Source organism: Dreissena polymorpha, chromosome 5 (assembly GCF_020536995.1).
Source record: "Dreissena polymorpha isolate Duluth1 chromosome 5, UMN_Dpol_1.0, whole genome shotgun sequence".
Classification (NCBI taxonomy): Eukaryota; Metazoa; Mollusca; class Bivalvia; order Myida; family Dreissenidae; genus Dreissena; species Dreissena polymorpha.
In genome coordinates this window covers 98,828,441-98,852,731 of record NC_068359.1, presented here as the reverse complement: position 1 = coordinate 98,852,731, position 24,291 = coordinate 98,828,441, and the positions used below count along the sequence as shown (strand labels likewise).

The 24,291-nt window shown below is 37.1% G+C and overlaps 1 protein-coding gene across 2 annotated transcripts; it reads left to right on the top strand.

The window, feature by feature from the left end:
* Positions 1–5,992: 5,992 nt before the first annotated feature.
* On the top strand, positions 5,993–23,814 carry LOC127881056 (PC3-like endoprotease variant B). 2 transcript variants are annotated; one of them, XM_052428651.1, is made up of 14 exons: positions 5,993–6,330; positions 11,174–11,402; positions 11,957–12,058; positions 12,912–13,103; positions 14,963–15,109; positions 15,408–15,490; positions 17,594–17,682; positions 18,234–18,406; positions 19,194–19,433; positions 19,636–19,736; positions 20,191–20,409; positions 20,985–21,152; positions 21,696–21,863; positions 22,620–23,814. In XM_052428651.1, exons 2-14 carry the CDS (start codon positions 11,217–11,219, stop codon positions 23,137–23,139), a joined length of 2,388 nt encoding a protein of 795 aa, XP_052284611.1. In that variant the 5' UTR covers positions 5,993–6,330; positions 11,174–11,216; the 3' UTR covers positions 23,140–23,814. The 2 variants fall into 2 exon arrangements, with proteins under 2 accessions (XP_052284611.1, XP_052284610.1); XM_052428650.1 differs by having other exon boundaries at positions 5,994–6,437.
* Positions 23,815–24,291: the final 477 nt, after the last annotated feature.

The window sequence follows — 24,291 nt, the reverse complement described above, 5'->3', positions numbered from 1 at the left end:
AGAATTTACCATTTAAATTCTACTTCAATTTTCAATGAAAAGTAAGGGAAAATGCACTCTTTTAAACGATACTCACTCTTCTCATCCGTCCATTGTCAACATGGACATACACGTATTCTTTTACTTGGTAGTCTTTTACTTGACCTTCAAATAACTGAATACATTTTGAAAAATGGTTTATACCCCCGTTATCAGCAAAATATGAAACAATCTATATCTGAAATCGTACCCTGAATATGGACTTTGTACCTTATTGTATATTTAGAATTGATTGTTTCTTAAACAGCCAGCATACTTCAGTCTTGCGACACATTTTGGTTTTATTAACACTAAATGTATTAAATAGAAGTCAAAATAAAAGTGAATACACAACTTATTAATCTGAGGAGAGTACACAATACCTATTGAAAATGGCGACGTCTGTATTTTCAGTTCATAAAAGTTCAGATTTAATGAAAGACTATTCATGTGTTGCCTGCGCAAATAAAAATATAGAATCAAGTGCCGAAGTCTTTTGCGAAACATGTTTGAAGTGTTTTTGCGAAAAACGCCATTATTATCGTGATCAACTATTTGTAAACCATTTGACACATGGAAGAGGAGAATTAAATAAATGTCCAGTTGCAAAGATAATCGAGGATTTGCTAATGAAATGTGATGTTCACAACAACAAGAAACTGAAAATGTTCTGCCAGGACCACAGTCTCACTGAATCACAGGTTAGTGACACTCGGGCATAAAGTTTCATGTAGTTGTTAGTGATAACATTTATACAAAAAAGGTTGATATATCTTAATTATGTGACAGTTATATTGTTCAAAGCATTTAAGAGTTGTTCTTATCAAAGTTTAAATATTGAAATTATAATAACTGAGGGCATTGTGCTGGACAACAAGATTATATAATGTGGTATTCAGTGTTTGTAATGCACACTCTTTAATTGACAAGGTTTGCCCTATACAATTCTAGACTGAATTAGACTCAACATGTTTCTTTACACACTCCCTACTTGGAAATATTCTCAAATTTACCCTTTTTAGCTCACCCGATTGCTCAGGTGAGCTTTTAGGATCGGTCTTTGTCCGTCGTACGTCCGTCCACATTTGGTTTGTAAACACTCTAGAGGCCACATTTCTTTCCCGATCTTCATGAAACTTGGTCCAACGATTTGTCCCAATGATATCTCGATCGAGTTCGAAACTGGGTCATGCTTGGTCAGAAACTACGTCACTAGGTCAAAAAAAGAAAAACCTTGTTAACACTGTAGACGTCACATGTCATGCCCAATCGTCATGTAACTTTGTCAAAATGTTTGTCTTAATGATATGTTGGTTGAGTTCAAAAGTGGTTCCGGTCCGTTGAAAAAACATGGCCGTCAATGGGCGGGGCAGTTTTCCTTATTTTGCTATAGAGAAACCTTGTGAACATTCTGGGAGTCACAATTTTTGGTTCAATCTTAATGAAACTTGGTCAAAACATTGGTTTTATTGATGGTTCGGACGAGTTCGAAAATGGTCAAGATCGGTGAAAAAAACATGGCCACCAGAGGGCGGGGCAGTTTTGTCTATTTTTATATACTGAAAACATGTGAACACTCTAGAAGTCACATGTTTGGTCCAATCTTCATGAAATTTGGTCAGAACATTTGTTTCCTAGATACGTGAGTTAAGTTCGAAATGGTTCCGGTCCGTTGAAAAACATGGCTGCCAGGGGGACCGGGCAGTTTTCCTTTTATTTATATTGTAAAAAAGGCTTGTGAACAGTCAAGAAATCAAATTTTTGCTCAATCATCATGAAACTTGGTCAAAACATTGGTTTTATTGATATCTCGGACGAGTTCGAAAATGGTCCAGATCGGTACAAAAAAACATGGCCGCCAGTGGGCGGGGCAGTTTTCTCTATATGTATATAGTGATAACATATGAACACTCTAGAAGTCACATTTTTGGCCCAATTTTCATGAAATTTGGTCAGAACATTTGTTTCCTAGATTCGAGAGTTGAGTTGAGTTGAGTTTGAGAATGGTTCCGGTCCGTTGAAAAAATATTGCTGCCAGGGGGGGGGGGGGGGGGGGGGGCGCATTTCCTTATATTTATATAGTAAAAAAAGCTTGTGAACACTCTCGAAGTCACGTTTTTTGCCCAAGCATCATGGAACTAGGTGAAAACATTGGTTTTATTTATATCTCAGATGAGTTCGAAAATGGTTCCAATCGGTCAACAAAACATGGCCGCCAAGGGAGGTGGGGAAGTTTTCCTTATATGACTATAGGGAAACATTGTGAACACTCTAGAAGTCACATTTTTTGCCTATTCATCGTGAAAGTTAGTCAAGACATTGGTTTTATTGATATCTTGGACAGTTGGAAAATGGCTCAGATCGGTGAAAAGAAACACGCTTTTTAGCTCACCTGATTGCTTAGGTGAGGTTTTAGGATCGGTCTTTGTCCGTCGTCCGTCCGTACACATTTGGTTTGTAAACACTCTAGCATTCACATTTCTCAAGCATTCTTTATCAAAGTTGCTTAGAAGCTATATGGCCACAAGATCTCAGTCAAGTTTGATAATGAGCAAAATCGCATAATAAATGTGTGTGTGCGCATGTTTGTGCGTGTTCTGGACTATCTTCTGTTGACATTTATGGTACATAATTACAAATTGCTTGTAGTGTTTTCAATACTAGATTGTTCGTTAAAGTTGTCAATTTTCGTCAATAAAAATGTGTAATTTGATCGGTTTTCATTCGGTGTTCTTAACGTTTCTCTTTTGTATGATTACATAACATTTGTACAAACCCTTTCTTGGTGTGTTACATTTAATAAGCCTGTCAAAAGGCCGCATGCAGATAGAGACAATACGAGATTGATGCCTTTCACTTTCTTGTTTCCATCTGTCCATTCGTCTATCAACTATAACTGTCCTTAATGAACTCAGAAGCTTTAGAAGTTGTATTTTTATGTCCCCCAGTCTATACTGTGTGACATATTGTTTTTGCCCAACAGTGGTTTGTTGGTTGATTTGTTGGTTTGCGTCAATCATTAACATTGGACATAACTTTTGCAATATTGAAGATAGCGAATTGATATTTGGCATGCATGTGTATCTCACGGAGCTGCACAATTTGATTGGTGAAAGGTCAAGGTCATCCTTCAAGATAAAATTTGTTGGTTGGTTTGCGTCAAACTTTAACATTGGCCATCACTTTTGCAATATTGAAGATAGCAACATGATATTTGACATGCATGTGTATCTCATGGATCTGCACATTTTGAGTGGTGAAAGGTCAAGGGCATTTTTCAATGTCAAAGGTCAAATATATAGTGTTTCACAAACACAGCTTGTTCACTTAATACTTGAGTATTTTAAAAGAATGATTTTCTTGATGCAAATCAAAGTAATAATCGTATCTGACTCATCTGGCTCACCTTCACAGACCCTGAACTGCAAGGGCCACATGGTGTTCATGTTACACCCGCAGGACAAGTCCTTGTCTGTGGAAGCAGCTTCAATACTGTCATACAGGTGGATAATGAGAGGAAAAAGAAACTGGCAACTCTGGCTCAACGGAAAGATGGAAAGAGAATCCCATTGTCTGTATGCTACAACACCAGCATTCACCAGATCATTGTCGGACTATCAAGGAACAATAAAATCATAGTTAAGGAACTGCAATAGCTCTTCAAGTTGAAAAACACATTCATATAATCACAGTTGTAAATGTTATTTCCTTTTATTCTTTTCATTTAGTCATAAAATATTATACCTAAGTCAGGGGAAGAACAGAATCAAACATTTTTTTAACAATGAAATAATCTTTATTTTGCAAATGTGTTGTTTTAATTTATATCAGATAGCAACATTTAAAACAAGCATGTATGACAACAATCTATGTTGATGCTGATTAGTACTTTTGTTTGACTTCATGTCATGTGTTGTTTGTCATAAAACAAAATTTATAATTAATGTACGGTTACACGTGTATTATGTTGAAGTAGTTTTTGAGATGTATTCATATTTGATTATTTATATATATTTCGATAAATATGATAATTATCCTTTAGCTATTCTTGAGATTAAAATATGTTTCTGTCATTTATGCTTACAAAAACTCATTGTATTTAGTATGCATGCCAGTGTCGTATGTTTGCCTTTTATAGCCTATTGGAGGTATTATACTGCAAAACTAATGTCTTAGAAGGACAATACTACTTAATTCAATACTGTTGTGTTATTAATTTGGAGAGTTTCTTTGACAATTTTTACTACTAAAAAAGCTTGCATTTTAATGTGGTCAAAATATATTGTCTTTCATAATATACTCCATAACTGTCTGAATTTCATGACAAAGATTACACTACAATTTTAAGTCCTAATCTTGCTTTATACCAGCAACTTAGGACAGTAAATTTCATAATTTCAAATAGACAACTTCCTGGGAATAAACCTCTCTAAAGCATGATTCGCAGATGCTTTAAATATAAGCAGGTATATGTGTACTATTTGGGCGGGAATGCATGCAGCAGCCAAATTCCACAGCACCAAGTCAGGCAGTGGTCAGTGCTTATCAGATAAAGTGAGCATTGCGTGTTTATATACAAGTTCATTACGTTTCAGAAAGGAAAACATATAAATGAAGAAAACAATTAAATTTTGTTATTTTTAGAAACTTACAGATAATATTGTAATAACCATTATTTAAATTATAGAAAATGCAAAATTTGCAAAAAGATTAACTGAATGTGAATTTTAACAAAAGTGTGAAAACATTTTTTATGCAATGTTAATCTTCAACCCGAACATTATTTTAAATGTAAATTTCCTCTAAAAAAATTAATTGCTACAGTTTTTAAATAAAAATAGCTGTAATTAGTAGACAAAGATATGACATTCGCTGGAGCTCTAAAACAACACTATAGATTATGATATGTATTAACTATAACTGTTTGTCCCCCGCCATAGGCGGAGGGATATAGTTTTGGCGTTGTTCATCTGTCAGTCCGTCCGTCCGTCTTTCACAAACTTTTTAGCCTATATCTCACTTTCTTAAATAGGAGTTATTGTCCTTTGTTGTTTTAGTATGATGTAACTACTCAGGGCTATATCTCAGATGCAATATAAAAGTTCTACATGAAACTTCATGGATGTACATGTATAGATATTACATGTAATTAGGAGGACTGCTATGCACAAGAACCATAGCCCTACACTTTTCTTCAATAAGAGTCATTTCCCTTCGTTATTTTTGTATGATGTAACTTTTCAGGGCTACATGTATATCTCAGATACCATACACGACTTTAGCATAACCCTACACTTTCTTAAATAAGAGTTATGGTCCCTTGCTGTTCTGTATCTATATTTTAACCAAAAAAATGGCCATGATTTCAATTCAACATTACGTACTGTAAAAATCAGAAAGTTCAAATTCCGTCTCATGCCTTCATAAACACTGTTTACGTATAAAATCCGCCCCGTGAAAACAACAAAGTGTAAAATTCAGTCCACAAATCTCCTCCATAAAAAAATTAAGTATAAACATATGCCCGGATATGTATTACACCCGGAAAAAACAGTAGGATACCGCCCGTAGTCCTTAAGTTCGGGGCTTAACACTAATTCCGCAAGTTGTCCGAGCAGAAGTCCAACATTACGTGCCAATGCCACCCCTATCCCGCCAGGAATCCTTCCCCTTATTTCGTACATTACAAAATATCAGCATCAAAACATATTAAATTTCGCGATTTGTTCTTTATCAAATAAATATCTTCGAATTGTAGGTTAAAAGTTGGGTCGTTAGCTGATATAATGTTCGTGCTAATTTTTTATATTTTGTAGTTTTGTGATTATTTTGGAAATAAAATATGTTTAAACGTGCTAATTTTAAGTATAACCTTTTAAGCCTATTTTGGTAACGGAACGGGTTTTTTATTATGTTCGTCTACTTTTCACGCGTTTTAATAAACACCGTATTTTCCTTATTGGTATATATTTATCAATGCACACATCGCTTTATCCTTCTTTAATCGTTGGATTTAAATGTTCGTCCTCTCATCTTGCAATATAGCATACCATATTAATACCGTTGTACCCAGGGTAAATAGAAGATTTATATCTCTACCTGCCTACCCACTCGAAATACGTCAACCGAAACCAAAATTATCCCCGAGCCTTTCGCAAATAAACTAAAGCGATTTACCAAAATTACTCTGTCACGATTTAACGACAGACAAAAGTATTTATGAAGTTTTTATCGGAAAGTATGCCTATATGACGTACTTTCTAATTCGGCAATCAAAACAAATAGTCTAACGAGAGATTATTGTGACACAGGGTAGATATTCGTGTATACGTGGATGTGTTATAGGTTTTGGATATACATGTACTTGTTAAACTTGTGAAATGGATACTTATTTGTGATATAAGTTTTAAACATTACAGGTATAGTAAATTAAACTGTATTTTGTGTATGTTTTTTAGTAATTACCATAAAGAAATGACAATTGTGTTAACGTAGGATCGGATTCTATGAAATGGCGTTTAATATTGTTCATATGTTTATATTAAATATACAGCATAAGGTGAAAATCTTCATGTAATGAACTTCATGCCAATATACAATGGTTTTAATTAACATTAGCCGATGCTGAAGATCCAAACTGCTAATCATCTTCTATCCTAGACATCCCAGAATACTATACTGCAAAGCCGAATTGTCGCGAAAAATACATTTTTAACATACATGATATAAGCTGAGCCTTTATTTAATAAATAGTACTAAATTTGGTTGTTTAGTGGCCAATATACAATACAAACAGAAATTCCGATCCATAAGGCTTAGCCGCATTATGCCATACGAAAATATATCGCTTACATCTCAATAGCCTAAAAACCCCATTAAATAATTGTTTTATTTAGAAGATGTTGTCCTCGTCGTTGTTTATCCATCAATTAACAACCGATTGCTAATCTGATCAGTTGCTATGAAATTCCTACCGATAAAGACACTTACAAGTAACTGTTGTTTATTCACCAATTGGCAATGTCAAGTCGAACATTATTTCACAACATACAGACAATATCGGCTAACAAAACCATCTCGGTATGGTTTGTCTCATACATGCATGTGTATGTGAAATGAGAAAATTGCGTTCATTATATCGTTTATTTGGCCAATTTGCAATTATTTTCTCCGGAGCTATGTGTACGATGTAATCGGTTGATCTGTAAAGCTCATGCCCTTGTGGCAGTGAACACCGAATATATGCATATGTAGAATCTTATATGTGCTATTGTCCACATATTTAGTGTCGATGTAGTGTAAAATTATATTGGGGATGTAATGTAAGTGTTATAATGTCAACGCATTAAGGCACGAAGTGGCGAAGTGTGTCGAAGTGTCTGAATATATCTAGTAAAAAATCTAAATCGATTTCCATGGCAATTGTCACAGTGTTTATATAGTATAATAAAACGCTGGCTGTCATTTGATAGATAAACAACAAAATCATGGGATGTGGTCGATGTGTTAAACACTTAGGAAATATGTGTAAACCAAATTATTCAACTAATCTTATCTTTGAAAAGCTTACCATGTTGGAAATACTTTCATAACCATGGCAAAAGGAGAGATTACCAAAAATCACGAAAGACGCAATCGTTATACTTTATAAGATTCGTGAACTATACACGATTTAAGTTAGTATAACACAAGTACACGATATTAAAAGATATTTACATTGTAGAGTATACAAAACATGTGTCGGTAATGCTTTTTGGGGATGCGAAACATGACACTATATCCTTTTAACTGAAATATCTTCAAAATTACGTATGAATGTTTTTCAAAACTTGTGAAGTCAGTAATTTGTACCTTAATGTATTAATACAATTATGTTTCTATAATTAAAGCCCTTTGAATAAATAATAACTATACTATACTATGATTAGAATTTCGCAGAAAACATATTTTATTTTTATCTACAGTAATATCTCGATCATGTGTAATTTCAAAGCAACAAATTATTATTACACAAAAAAAAAACAATTAAATAATGAAATAAATGAATGATTAAGAGTGGGTTTGTGACTAAATTAATAATGAATGAGTGAGTGAGTGGAAAAATGAATGATTCAATAAATACATGAACGAATGAATGTTCTTAAAAAGGCAAATAAATATACACCAAACAGAGAATCAACAACTCAGTAAATTACAGATTAATTAACAGTACTCAATGAGTACACGGGTCATTTATTATTTGAAAAACCTTGTTTAGTTAAAAATACTATCAGATGTCACATATACGTCAATTCCCTATTGACAATATATTGAATATACTATAATTGCTCAAAATTTCTCTTGCGCAAAGCAGCTTAAATAAATTTAAAAGGATCTCATACAACTAAATAAGAAAGATTGATGCATGTTCAATTGTGTTCAAAGGCAGTGAAGTATGACGTTATGAAAGTGTATTATGTAGAGATGTACATGACCCGATGTAAATGCAAATATAGCCGATCGCAACCCGGATTTACAAGGGCCATGACATTTTGGTAATTCACGAATACAATGGTATGAAACGATATTTTAAATTTTCTCTAATGAATATTCTGGTAAAATCCGCGGCCCAGTCTTAGTTGAGATTATAAATATCGTGCATTATTGAAACAGATATTTGAAGAAACCACGATCATAATTCGACAAACGGTAACCACGCAAAGCAACTATTTGGTTGATTTTAAGTTCGAAACGCGAATTTTTATTTTTATTTATATACATGTATATTTTTATTTACATTATAATTATATATTAATATGTATAATGACATGTTTGTGTATAAGTCTGCATGGCATTTGCAGCATAAAGCAAAGCTTTAATATGCCGATACAACTTGAAACCAACAGATTGATAGATAATGAGATTGGGTCGTATTGTTACTATTACTGATATTCAATTTACAGTAAAGTGAAACATTCAATAAAGCATATACCGGTAGTGAACATTTTTACGAGTTAAATGAATTTGACATTACTTTTAAAGTATTTACAATGAACCGTCAACTAAAGGTTTAGTGTGGAACAAAAAAGAATTAAAGAAAGCTCGAACCTAGGCATTCGATTTGCGAGCACTCATTGATCCATTGCAACAGCAAAAGGAGGGGTAACTGGTTGGCATCGTACTGACGGAAGAAAATGTTTTAATTGATGTCCGAACGATGGACGAACATTAACGAGGGCAATGTTACATATATCGTATTACAGCTTAAATATTCAGTTTAGGTAAATCTAACGGTATATTTGTCACATATTTGTCAATATTAATTGCATTTTAAGACCTCACCCATACCAAAATTGTATTTTATCATACCTTTTCGCTGACATCGGCTCGATACAAATGTGCCTGATGTAATGTGTTGTATTAGGTAAGTAGGTGTTTGTATTACTCGGTGTTGGATGAACATTATATTACAAGAAATGAATTATAAATTCGATATAAGTGAATTGGATTTAACAGGGCAACAATTGTGTACGCAAGAAAATCTAAAAAAACAGCTATGACACATGTTACACATATTAAGCGCAGGTGCTCATTAAGTGAAAAAGGTCTAACTTTAAATTCCACGGAACAAATGCAGAGCAGTAGCACAATATTTGTTTGTTTGTTTAAAGTAAATGTGGGCATAGAGGTATGACAACCAGAAAACGTGTACTGCCCTATCGTGTCGCTATATATCAGACTCAGCACGCATAAAGCAAGGTCTTGGCAGACCTCGCCGTTTGTTTATTCTTAGCAACACCTGATATATTACATAACCATATGACAGTAACCTAATTTTCTGTGTTTTCGGTACTAGTATAAAACAGGTGTCCAGTTAGATACTTCTTCAGACGAAATGTGGCAAGGGGTATAAAGGTCTTTCGTTTGGTCTGTCCGTTGGTGAGTTGGTCTGTTCGCATAATAAAACACTAGCCCTTTTTCAATCAACCGTATTTTGTTTGCTCTTTCCTTGATGACATTCCAGTCCGTCCGTCCGGTCTACGACCTTTTCATTACCACCTAGGATAATACATTAAATCAGTTAAGTTTGTAGAGTGCGCTCCTTCAACAGCGCTCAATTGAATTGGAACTTGATAAATGTCATCACCACGAAATGTCAGGCACCCTTCTGCGCAGCGATTCACAAGTTCCCGAGTAATTTGCCGTTAAACGTTACAGTTTTTATTGTTGTAATTTTAAGTATACACACTTAATTGAGACTGCTTACATTAATTTAATTGTACACTTTTTTAAGTTTGTGGAGCGAAATTCTTCCACATATGTCAAGCGATTGAAATGAAACTTGATATATTGTCATTTTAAATTTTTCTTGGGCCAATTACGCCTTTTAAAAAAAGAACTCGAAACATGCAAATATTAGGCTTGCTTGTTAATGGTCGATAAACAAAATGTATTGGCTCGTTAAAGCACACGCTTCGTAAAACAGTACTTTAAATACCATACAAGCAATATATATTTCTGTAAATAAATAAGATATATTCTAAAGAAATCATCACATTTTATGTAAAAATGTAGTGAGCTTTGGAGACATATCTCAGGATGGTAAAAATCTTATTTTATTTATGGAAAATATTAAATAGTTTTTGCCCTTATGAACTATCTCCATCAGTAAAAAATGAACAAATAACTATTATTTATACGAGGTTTTGTGATCACAGTTAACTCGCTTCGAAATTTCTTAGCGTGATTACAAAATTACAGCTCCCACTAAGAAAACTCGTATATAACGAGTAAAGTCAATAGACACGTATATAGCGAATATTAATACGAAATAAACGAAAATAACTTTCTTATCGATTAGCTGGACAGTGAGCGACATTTAATAATTAAACAAATGTAATAAAGGGCACGTGATTACCCCCTATGTTTCAACGAAAGATTAGTCGATTTCGTGGATTGCATGTAAAGTATTTAAAGTTAAAACTCATGTATTTATGTAAAACTACTTTTCTCACAATATGTTCCTTACGGCATCATTATGTAGGTCTCTTCATACAGCGTTGCTGTTTGGCTAGCTGAATAGTAACGCGATTATGAAAGTTATTATCGACTTTTGTAAGTTTCACGGGACAACCTATTTATATATTAAAAAACACTTCAATCTCTTAAATTCCAGACGCGAATACGAACCAAGGTCGCGGCTCGGTTAGGTGTGCAAGATGAGGACGCGACTGACGCTCGCGCTGATGCTCTCCGTCTGTCTGTCGCTGATCCCCGGGCTGCCCACCACGCCCAGCGACCCCCAGGCGCCGGGCTACTTCCTGAACACGTTCCTCGTGCAGGTGGAGGACAGGCAGACGGCGGAGAGGGTCGCCAGAGACAACGGCTTCCTACTCGAGGCGGAGGTTGGTGACGGCGGTGTAAACACGTTGTTAGGCTATTTTATTGTTCACGCCACGTGGGAGGCATAAAGCAATACACATTTCATTTGTACGTACCTTCAAGATGTGCGTCTTTCGATTCAGTGCGAAGTGTAACGACCTCATATGTCGGGAAATTATTTTAAAAAATCCACAAATAACCACCCTATGGAACCGGCGGGTCGCAATTAACACCTTGTCCGTTCCTCAAATGTCTAGGTCACACAAGATAAACGTAAAGTGAAGAATTAATGCTGTCTAGTTGATCTGTTACTGCATAATTGTTCGACTGTTTACTTTATGTAAATCATTACCAAAGGCAGATGTTGTGTCGCATGCAACACCCGTCTCCCTTGCTTAAAGGTCAATGTAATACTACCGCTAATAATGCAAAGTCAAACATGGAGGAAATACAGAGCTCCGTATGTGAAGATTTATAAATGATAGTTACTTGTAGATCTTAAATGTATCCGTACTTAAAACACATCGATTTACTTTTTAAACTACATGTATCATATAATGAATCTGTCACTTTCCAGTTGCCCCTATTGAACATGTACGTGCTGACTCACCCGGATGTGACATCACGGTCAAGACGCAGCGCTGACGACTACGTGAGCAAGCTGATGGAGGACAACAGGGTATGTACGGGTTGGTTCCTAAAGCTAGTTAGCGGTACCTTATAGTTACCTGCACTTAATCTGCGGAATAAATATTGGCATTGAATAACTTCGCCGTATGCATTTACACGGATTCTTGTTTTGATTGGATTATAAAGGATTACGTTTGTATAAATGCATAAAGTAACTGACGATTCAATAACAAATTTAGATAGCTTTTTCCTTACTCAACTACGGATATTATTATCGGCGTTGTATTATTATCAATCTCCTTTCACGTCACATCCGATGAGCTTTTACTACCAGTATCTATATTTCGTCTAGCAGATAAAATTCTGCATGGTACGACCATTGTCTAATGTATGATTCACCACGCCCCGTCTTTCTGATTCGTTTCGCCGATCAGCCAGTTATTTAAATTATCTTTATATATATGTATGTAATCGTGCTTAAAACCAATCAGTGTATATCACCACTCACCGCGATATTGTTTTAAGTCCGTTTCGGAAGACAGGTTTAAGCAAAACGATATGCACGGTTGTCCCGAATTGCTAATCCGCATCAAACCATAAATGTAACTCTGCTCTGCCACGGATTGTACCCTTCTACTAACTCGTCTATGGCATAAGACGTTAAACCGAGGTACAAAGTACTGTGCGCTTCATACCAGGCGCTTAAACGCCTAGTTTTGATTTCTCGCCTCCTGTATCTAGCAATATCCCTCGTTACCCAAATAACAAGTCTTCTGGGGGCGATGGCCATACGTAAAAATCCCAATAGTTTTGATAAAATGTTTAACAAAAAATGATTGAGTTATAATGCAGGGCCTACCCAACCGTATCCCAGTAACTCACACACATTCTTACACGTCCAGGTGCGTTTTGCCGAGCAGCAAGTGGCTCTGAAGCGCGTGAAGCGGAGCCATGGGATCGTGTACGACAAGCAGCTGGAGTTCCCGATCCGCGAGGTGGCCAACTACAGCGCCTTCTACCGCGTGCCCCAGAAGTTCAGCACGCGGGACGGCTCCTTGTTCGATGATGAATTCTTCAAGGACCAGTGGTATCTGGTAGGATGTGTTTGCATTGTGTATCCTGCAAGTACATACTATATGAGCATTGTTTAGGGAAAACGGGGCTTTATTCATGTGCGTAAAAGTGTCTCCCTAATTAGTCTGTGTCCGCAAAGGCTTATTAGGCACGACAATTTCCTCTGGGACAAAATTTTAGACGCCACTTTACGCACATGCATTGAGATCAGTTTTTCCAGACCGCGGCACGTATACTTACTCCGGAAAGTACCAAGTTGAGAACAATGTCATTAATTCGGGTAAAAAATCAAGGCTGACCCGGTTCAAATTCTTTCAAACTCATATACATGCTCCATATCGACTAAAATTATATTACATAACTGTAAGTGGTACATTACAAGGGATCGGCGTTGTGTGCAGGTACAAATAAGGGTTTGCCAAAGTAGAATGGGGATCTGGGTTACAACTGATTTATATCGCTAAATGTACATAGTTAATTTGCTCTTGTTCGGCTTATGAACAATGATGTCAAACGCTAGGGAACCGCAAAACATCAAAAATCGACTGGGCTGTCATATATGTCTGAATACCCATCACATTCATGCACTTATAAGACACGAGAGAAAGGCTTCGTTAGTATAATGTGTTAGCGTCTTACGTAACTTAATGACCCTATGTTTTCAGACACTTAAAAATATATTTTTTTGTTCGTGTCCGAAAACTTAGATACTAAAAATATTCACAAAATACAGGTGTCCGAAAACTTAGAGTCGAAAATTTAAGTGTCCGAAAATAGCGTCAATTGTATCAACGACTACCGGTTATAGCACACGCTTGTAAAATACCATGCCGTATAGTATAAATTACAGTTGTATATGTTTGCACTGCATTTTAAATAATTTTAAATGCTTAATTAATTTGACAGAAAGTTACTACAAGGTTGTACTTTGACCAACGAGTTCAAAGATGAGCATGTGATGTACCGATACTCGCTAGTATGAACCTGTAATTAACGCAACAAAAAAAGCAATGAATTATTTGTTTGTTCATTTCCGATGGTTGTTGTCTAACACCTTCCATTGTTCGTAAAACTTGCAATAGGGTGTATCGCACGGTGAAGCGTTTGTTATTTGTCACAGTTATTTTACTGAGAAGGGGTAGTACCATTGCGGTAGATAATTGAACTTTTAATTGTTCTACCCCTGGTCATAACGCTTAAGCTATCGGGAGAAACCATTGTTTTATACCGGTTTACACGGTTATTTACCCAATAACGCAAATGTAATGGCCCGTTGCCCTTAGGCATGCACCTGCCATGTTTTATGATGTTAATCTGGTTGTAAAACCCCATGATCGAAGTGTCATTCGATATCGAAAACAGGACCGAAATTTGGTAAAATAGCGCTGTAAAATGTACTGTCCGAAATCTTAGAGACATTTATTATGAACGAAAACTCGTGTGTCCGAAAATTAAGAGTCACGAAAAATAATTATTTTTGCTAAAAAAGTGGGTGTCCGAAAACTTAGAGTAATTACGGTATGTTTAATTCTGTTTAATTCAAAGTATTATATATAAAGACTTATTGACTCGTACCCTGCAGGGTAAATAAGCGGATTTCTGAATACAGATGTTATCTCCTGTTGAGTCGCAACAACAGACAAGTAAACCCATTATTTACTAAAAAGAGCAATGAATACAGCAGGGGTCATCGCCTTGGAACGGGAAATGCAAAGCTAACCCAATCTCACACTTAACCCAGAATTAATCACAAAACATACAAGTGTCGTCAAGCATTGCAAAATGTTCAAAGACAATTAAACCACAATAAATCAAATTGGTTATAATAAAGCCACCAAAATGAACCAATGCCCAATGAGACGCGCATCTTTGTTGCCAGCAAAACAATGAGCAGACGGGCGGCAAGAGGGACATCGACCTGCACGTGATGCCCGTGTGGCAGCAGGGGTTTAATGGCCTGGGTGTGCGTGTCACCACGCTGGATGACGGCGTAGACCACGAGCATCCTGATATCCGGAACAACTACGTGAGTAACCCGTACTCACCTTTGCCGTTTGTCACCTAAGACAAATATTTTGAACATATTTTAACAAGATCCCAAATGGGCATCACTTGTTTAGTGGTTGAATTATTATATCAAAACAGAACGCGTGCATTTTTGCTGGGTATTCCAAAGCGCATGTGTTAATTGTAAACGGGTGTTGATTATACTTGTACAATAACTGGGCAGAAATTTAAAGGATTGGTGGCCATTCCTGGATCGATGTTTTCACACGAGTGTCACATGGAGTTTGGATGCCACTTGTGTGCTTTATGTTCTACAGGACGCAAGGGCGAGCGCCGACTTCAATGACAAGAACGACAAGAAGAACGACCCTACCCCGGACAAGTCCAGTGCCGCTAACAGGTAACGATGGGGTAGTGTTCGGCTGTGTACAGTAGTAGTCCAAATATATATGAGCCTTGCTCGGGGAAAACAGAGCTTAATACATCACCATCAGCTAATCAGGGACGACACTTTCCGCTTAACTGGTTTTTCGCTAAGAATAGACTTCCTTTAAACAAACAATGCCATAAAGCGGACTGCGTGGACTGCACAGTCTGGGACGACACTTAACGTATATGCATAATGCTCCGTTTTTCAAGAGCGCGACTTATATATAAGGTTATTTACAGTGCATGTTTTGGGATTGTCGTTGTCATAAGCGAGGCGTAAAAGGCTGTACAGGTGTTGTTTTTCTCGGAACTATTGTATGGAATTCAAGAAACAACAATTTCTGATACGTGCTACGTTTTTCCCTTTAATACATAAAATGAAATTTCTGAAGTATGCATACTAAGAATAGTATATGAATAACTCCTTTGCTTCTCCTAAACTGATTGTTGACTCATTGAATCTATCGGTATATTGACACTTCAATTTGAGTTCGTGTTAAGAATGTGCTTTATGTCATCATGCACAATTATGTCAGCGGGTTTAGTTACGAGGCCATACTTACTTAACACTAACATCTTACTGAACATGGTCTAACTGAACAAGTTCATCATACTGAACATGTACATTTTACTGAACACTAATACCATACTGAATACGTTAATCATTTAAAACTTACGTCATACTGAACACTTAAATCATGATGTACTTCTTACTGGACATGTTCTAAATGAACACTTAAATCATCCTGAACCCGTACACCACACTGAACATGTACATTTTACTCAACACTAGCATCATACTGAATACGTACATCTTACGGAACGCGTACATCTTACGTATTTTTATAATGTTTTGTCTGTTTCTTGCAATCAAAGGACATATAGAAAGGTATGTATTTGCTTCGTGTTATTTTGTGATTTAATTAAGTTAACTCTACGTTTGTTTGCCATAACGAAAACGGAGACGACGTGTTATAATGGGGACCAGCCTTATAATGCATTGCGCGCTAAGTACATAAATTCCGTCCTTTGTGGTTGTAATAATACGATGTAAACATTTCTTGTCAATGTGACGCGTCGCAGTCTTCCGGTTTTGTAAATTGTTATATGCTTTTGAGTTATTTATATAAATGTCGTTCCAATAAAAATCATGTTAACAATATGAGACTTTTTATGGCGTATGATAACACTTGGATGTTTTGATTATGAAATGGTCATGTTTATCAAAGTTCTTTACATGACCTCTTTTCTTACCAATGATTGGGGATTCACTGCGTAACAACATTGAATTCGATGTTATTTTAATTTCTTTTCTATGTGTAACAAAGTCGTATGAGCCGATTTTCACGAAACATTGCATTACCGTCATGGTCTCGATTGCGACAATTTCGACTGATTGAAGATTTTAAGTTGGTGTGTTTAACCCGTGTGTGTTGTATTATTTTGTTGTCAATAACCTTAATAAGGACGAGCATGTATTGTATTAACACGATTGTATTAGTCCCTCATTGGTTTATGCCAGGTGAGCTCATACTCGGCATGCGTTGTCAATAGCAAATACTATTAAAATACCGGTAAAAACGTTGTGCTAGATTCTGAACCACTACAGGATATTGTAATAACTGCCTACTGCCGTGTAAATATGTATCCATCGGTAAATACCTTGGTTTGATCGCGAGAGACACGTTGAACGTTTTAACAATGTTTTCTATTAAACGAGATCGATATAAGGTCGATGTAAGGTCGCAATTCAGATACTCTTTTGCATACATTCTGCAATATCCGTCTAAATATATTCAAAAGGTTTTCCAATCAGTGGCTTGTTGTTGTGGTTATTCTGTTGCTGTTTTTTTATGCAAATATAGTTTCGTTTTTGCTGTTGATAGTTTGTTTATAACTTTTTTTTTAATAATGTACTTATACATTCGAATGATCCCATCGTATTTGCATCTCGGTTGTTTTTAGCTGTTGTTGTTTTTATAAGTGTAAATTGATACCTGTATTTCTACAAAATGGATTGTTTCGCAAACTACATCTAAACTAGTTGACGCATACTTTTTTCACGTTGTTTCAGCCATGGCACGCGCTGCGCGGGAGAGATCGCGGCCGAGGCCGGAAACGGCATCTGCGGAGTGGGTGTGGCATTCCGTTCCTCCATCGGAGGTGAGTGACGCCCCATTCGATAGGTTAGACACAATAATTCGTCTTAAGTTGTAACTCACCACATGGCCCTTCAGGAAAAAATAAGCAAAATATTTTAGTGTCCGGGTTTGATCATCATCTTATTTCGCATGACACCAGCCCGGTCTCTTCTGAAAGGTGACTCTTACATTTAATGTAATTTCATACTTTAATTAAGAGAATGTGTTTTATAATTGCTTATAAAATACATCCTATTTATAATTGTCATTACCCGATTAAGCAATTTCAAAATGTTCGTTGACTTCGTCATTCAAAGGAATATATATGTCGCAGTGAAGCCCTATTCCCTGTTCCGGGGCTTCAATTGCTCATTCAACGAACATCCTCCGCGTTTCTGGGAGAAATTTTTGCTATTACCCGACCTACAACATTGCAGTCTATTCAAATGCAGTATCGCGCCGCGGATTCAAGCCCTTAATCCCAAACTGACCGGATACAGCTGACCGTTCTCTCTACCGCTCTTACCGTTCTCTCTGCCGCTCTTACCGTTCTCTCTGCCGCTCTGTCCCCAGGTATTCGGATCCTTGACGGCGTTGTGACAGATGAGTTGGAGGCTCGGGCGCTGCTGTACGAGCACGACTACATCCACATATACAGCGCCTCCTGGGGGCCGCACGATGACGGCAAAACCATGGAAGCGCCACATACAGCGTGCCGGGAGGCGTTCCGCAAGGGCGTGGAGACTGTACGTCTTGTTGAGTGTAGTTGAGCCTAATTTTGGGAAAACGGGGCTTATACCATTTGATAGTGTCCTCCCAGATTAGCTTGTGCAGTCCGCACAGGCTAATCAGGGGCGACACTTTCCGGTGTTATGGTATTTTTCGTTTAAATGAATACTCTTCTTCACGAAAAGTCAGTTAAGATGGAATGTTTTGTCCCTGACAAAAGGCTAATCTGGGACGACACTTTACACACATGTTTTAAATCCGGTTTTCTTTTTGCGCGGCTCATTTGTTTGTCTATGTAAATTTCTTGGCATATATTATCTCTTTCATAAATGATATCAGTATCAAGACGAAAATTGACATCAACGAGTAAGTGTAATAAAAGAACCGAATATTTTCGAGTAACATACTTTAAATATAAATTTATAGTTAATGCAGATTTTAACTGATGACGCAAAATAGCAAAGTCCAATGGCACAAATATGTTTCGGAGACTAATTTAGATCCCTGAAAACAAGACTAAAACTGTAGGAACTTTAATGTTCACAAATGCTTGTTTCTTGTTACATTTTACCAAGTTACAGCCAGTGTCTTGAAAAAGAAAAGAAAGCACTTTGTGCAATGAACAAAGCAGCGCGAAGTAACGAATTATTATGCATTTTTAATAACGCATGGTTATAAAGACGTTTGCTCTAGAGATCATTCTAATGTTTGACAGAAACGATTGTCTAAGTCTACGCGTGACGACTTTATTAAGTCATTACCAGGCACATACCGATTCATAATTATATTATTCAAACTCGATAGGGACGCAACGGTCTCGGGAACCTGTACATCTGGGCCACCGGAAACGGCGGCGGCGACGACGACCACTGCGGCGCTGACGGCTACGTGGGAAGCATCGAGAGCATCTCCGTGCAGTCGCTGACAGACCACGGGGACAAGCCGTTCTTCGGGGAGCGCTGCTGCTCCACCATGATCGCCGTGCCGACGGGCGGCGAGGCAACTAAGAAAGAAGAGATGAACGCCATGTATAAGATCAAAGTGGTGAGCATGCAAGATTTGGCTTTTTGCACTCTTTGCACTGTTTGGAACGGAGAAGATCAAAATTTATAATTTTTTTATAAGAGTGGCCGATATTCGTCCATACGGCAAACAATCCTAAAAAAATCTGAATTCTTAATACATTGCAAGTTGAGCCTTGTAAAAGAGCTGACGAAATGCTCTACTTATTGTCGCTCTCGTTTAGGTTACGACGGACTTGAACGGTGGATGCGTGGAAAACTTTGAAGGCACCTCAAGCGCGGCGCCTCTTGCTTCCGGTGTCTACGCACTCGTGCTTCAGGCAAAGTAAGTATAAGTTTTTTCATTTTGTATTCGTTACTTATTTATTTATTTACATTTACAGAGGAGTCTCTGTTTACTTTGAACATATTTTTGCATTAAAACATTGGGCATCTTTGATCAAACTCAAGAGACTTTAAGTCTACAATACGTTTGGAGCGATGAGCTGGGTTTTTGTTTCGAATCAACTAAAAATTAACTCCGCGTCGAGAACTTGAAGTATTTACTTGGCCGTTTTTTGTACCTCGCAGTTGCACATCTCGTGAAATCTCGGAAGTCATATGATGACGCTTCCATGCCCTTTTAAAGAGTGTGTGTATCTACATGCAATTATTAAAATTAATAGGCATGAGTTATGTAGCCTACCATTAGCCAAACATTATTTTCTAGTCATTACCAACATTTGTAAACTCATAAACACATGGTGTACATGTAACTCTGTCGCTCTTCTCAACCCCAGTCCCAATCTGACATGGCGCGACGTGCAGCATATCACGGCAAAGGCGGCGCGGATCCCCATCGGCGGCGACGGCTGGACGATCAATGGCGCCGGGTACCACGTGAACGACAAGTTTGGCTTCGGCATGATGGACGCTACAGTGATGGTGCACCTCGCACAGCAGTGGGTCAACAAGCCGCAACAGCGCGTCTGTGAGTCAGGGGAGAAAACAGTGGATGCGTATGTTGTTGTTGTTTTCTTTTTTAAGTTTATATTTATATATAAATTGTATTAATATTATGTAACAAGTATCGATATGAACGAGATTATTAGTAACAATGCTGGTGTGTTATCTAGTATTGTGGTAACAATTATACAAATGTATTATATAATATTGAAAACATACCCGAATGAAAAAAAATGCGCTTTAAGGTTATATGATACATGCTTATCGTATTATTAAACAATCTATACGGTTTCATGTTCACTCGCTAAAATTAACTTGACAATAACTTGAATGCGCACATAAATATTTAAGTACTGTTTTGATGAATATATACATTTTGCTTTTGAAATCGGTTTAAATAGATATAAGAATATCACGCCAACGTAATGTTGTGCTGTCATTTATGTCGTTAAAGATTTGAACGAACAAAGTCAAGTATGAACATTGAATCACTATTCAAGAGATTATTTTTTGTTAAAACTACTGAGTTCCCAATTTATCAGGCTAACCATGGCAAGGTACAATTAAGATCGTCATTAGTAAATAAGAAAACAACAATAACGAGCATATATCCCTCTCTATCTCACAGCAATATATCGCCCGGCCAGTGCCACAAGGTAGAGTTTCCGTACCAAAGTTGCCAAGGCGACGACGCCACCAGCATCACGAACCTTGAGCACGTGCAGCTACACGTGCATGCAGAGGCCGCGCGCCGAGGGGACGTGGAGATCTACTTGGAGTCGCCGGCCAGCACGAGGTACGCGGTAGGGCACGTGACTGCAACATTTTTTTTTAATCACACTTGAGTACTAGTAATATACCAATAAAAATGTGTTTTTATTAATGAATATCAAAGTTGAAACCCAAGTTCGTTTGAATAAGCTATGCCTCTTGATCCTTAATGTTTGTTTAATTGATTATCTACAATAGAGGTTTGACGATGACATGTCTAGAGACAGTAACCACTTTATGTTCCCCTGTAAGCCGTTGCCGAAACAAGATCAGAATTAAGTATATAAACGTGTATGAGTTGGCTACAGTAGTTTTTTTATGTCAAATTGACTTATTCCAGTTTCTTGTTTTCGCAAGTGTTTGGGGGCCCGGGTGATATAGATTGGCATGTACATGGATAGATACCTAGATAGATACATAAATTGTACATTGAAACAGGCCCTAATTCCCTTATGTTTTCATTTATAAAACATGCATCTATTTTTGGTGTTTTACTCTCCCACATATTGGTGTCGATTCTCGTGAAAACACCGTCAACGTTAAGTACGGTTACCACATGTACCCACAGGTCACTCCTGATTAAACGCCGGATGAATGACGACAGCAAGGAGGCGATCGATTTCACGTTCTTGACGGTGCACAACTGGGAGGAGAACCCCGCCGGCACCTGGGTCATCGAGGTCTGTAACACTGCATCCGAGGGCCACCACGACTCTAAACCGATGCACTTTACAAGGTAGGCTATTCGTAAATCTTAGACTGCATGCTTATGGCGATGGTGAAAAAATTCTCACTCAATCTACCTCAACCAAACGACCAATATTTTTACTGATTCTAAGGTCATTAAATTGAGAGGTAACCACTACAAGGACTTTGGGAAAGTCGCACAGTTAGTGTCACCCATTAAAATTAACTAGATGTTGCATAAAAGCTTTGATTATCCGTTTGACAGTTATGGTGTTCAGTATAATGATGACCATGTCTTTAAGTGTGCTACGAATAATGGACCTGTAGATACTTATCCATCATCAATAGGGTTGACCAAACATTGTTCGTGCCTCGTTCTGGGAAAACGATGCGTAATGCAGTCCGCACAGGCTAATCTGGGACAACTCTTTCAGCTTTCATTGTACCTTTCGTTTATATGAAGTCTATTTCAGCGAAAATCTAGTTTATTAAGAAAGTGTCGTCCCTGATTTACCTGTGTAAACTGCACAGGCTAATCTGGGACGACACTTTACGGACATGCATTTAGCCCGGTTTTATCGGAGCGCAGATCATATGTATTTTAGTAGTCAATGTAAACCAATTTGACAGGTTGATTTAAGTGATCTTGATTGGGATGCAGATTAAAAAATATTATGTGATCTAAAGTCAGTGTAATTCAAAATGAAATTATCTGTTATCAATGGTCTCAACACTGACAATGATTATTTTAACTGTATTGTTTCTGTTACTATTATTATTAAGTTTTTCACGCCTATGTTCGCAGCTGGGCGCTGACAATGTACGGTTACCATGACGATGATAAGAAAAAGTCATTACCAGAGAAAGCCAAACGCCCGGATGAGTCGGAGCTCCAGACGATCATGCGGCGCGAGTACGATTTCTCAAGGTCAGTGACCTTGAAGAGGGCTGTTGACCTTGACACGGTCAAGAAAACTGAGGAGATCAAGAAAGAGTTCGATGAAAAAGCGGACAAAATTCTCGGCACCATGTCCCATTTGTTTCAAGGTCGTTCGTTCAAGCTTAACGATTTGTATAAAAATAAAATGTATAACAGAGGATTGACTTCGCCGGAAATTGCAGACGACTCATCAGACGTGGAGTTCTCTGATGAGAGTTTTGCCACCTTAAAGCGGGAACTATTGGAGGCACTTATATCAAGGGAAATCAGCGACCTTGAGAAGCCGCACATCCGGGAGCACTCACATGACGCCGAGCGACACCACGAAATCACGAGACTACTTGATGATCTCGAGCAGTATTTGAGTGAAAGAAAGAAGAAATAAGCGATGTCAGATATATGCATATGTTGATGACCTTTAGTAAGAATCTCGTTTACCTATCAATCTTACAACAAATAAAATTATTGAACACGCTTTGTCAATCGATTTCTATGATTTTCAAAAGTTAGTTTTGCAATATTTTAAAATTGTAATTCTGTTTGTTTATTATTTCCAATTATATGTGCTTCCAATTTGTTTACAAGATTAAACTTACCTTAATTTCTACTTTTTGTTAGCTCATTTTTCAAAGGAAATCCCTTTACTCTATATTCAGGTACTACATCTTTTATTTATTTCTCATGATATGCGGACGCTTTTGCTTTGGTGTTGGTGTGTTCTACTAAATACTCGTTTCATGTTCTGCATTTCAATCAATTTACGTCGAACGCCTCACAAATTCATACAATTCCCAAATACTAATTATGAAATGAATCATCTTTTTTTGTAAAACATGTGTTCTTTGGCAGTTTTATTTTGGTAAGCAGATGTGGAAGCTTTTTTTATATTTCTTAAACAAAAATTATTCACTGTTATAATTGTGTATTTATTATGAGTAAATTGGCTGGTGTTTTTGTTACTGTTAATTGTTGGAATTTTACGTACCTTTTATATTTATCTGGATGGAAAAAATTGTTACACATTTTTCTTTTTTTGAAATAAAACAATCTACTGAATTAATTGGTTCGTCTTTTTGATGCTCTTTTCATCAATATGTGTACATACCGACAGTTATTGGTTTTTAACATACAGGATTTGTTGTTTTTCAAATAATGCTGGTGTATTGACTTTTTTAATTGTGCATTTTTTGTCGAGCCGCTTGCGATACGTGAGACTAATGCTGTCTCAGTAATAAGTGTGTTTGCCTGAAGCAAATGTTCACCATGCAAAGACGATGTGTCGCGTCCCATACTTAAAGGTCACCGAGATAATTATACGTTTGGGGGAATAATGTATCTGATTTTGACAAACTTTAGCATTCATCTGGCATTTTTTTATTAAAAGTACACGAGGAGATTGCATGTCGCGTTAAAACATGAGTCTTTAGCCCAAAGGCCAAGGTCACTCGTTGAGGTCAAATACAGACATATTGCAACCATCCTTAACAGTGAAATCGTCTTTGAGTTTTGAAGTTTACAGCAACATGCCAAACATTTT

Bases quoted from the DNA above. Each gene is read 5' to 3' on its own strand.
- LOC127881056 (XM_052428651.1), top strand. From the start codon at position 11,217: ATGAGGACGCGACTGACGCTCGCGCTGATGCTCTCCGTCTGTCTGTCG. The intron at 18,407-19,193 runs GTACGTCTTGTT...CAAACTCGATAG, and splicing joins TCCGCAAGGGCGTGGAGACT to GGACGCAACGGTCTCGGGAA. The intron at 20,410-20,984 runs GTATGTTGTTGT...TCTATCTCACAG, and splicing joins GGGGAGAAAACAGTGGATGC to CAATATATCGCCCGGCCAGT.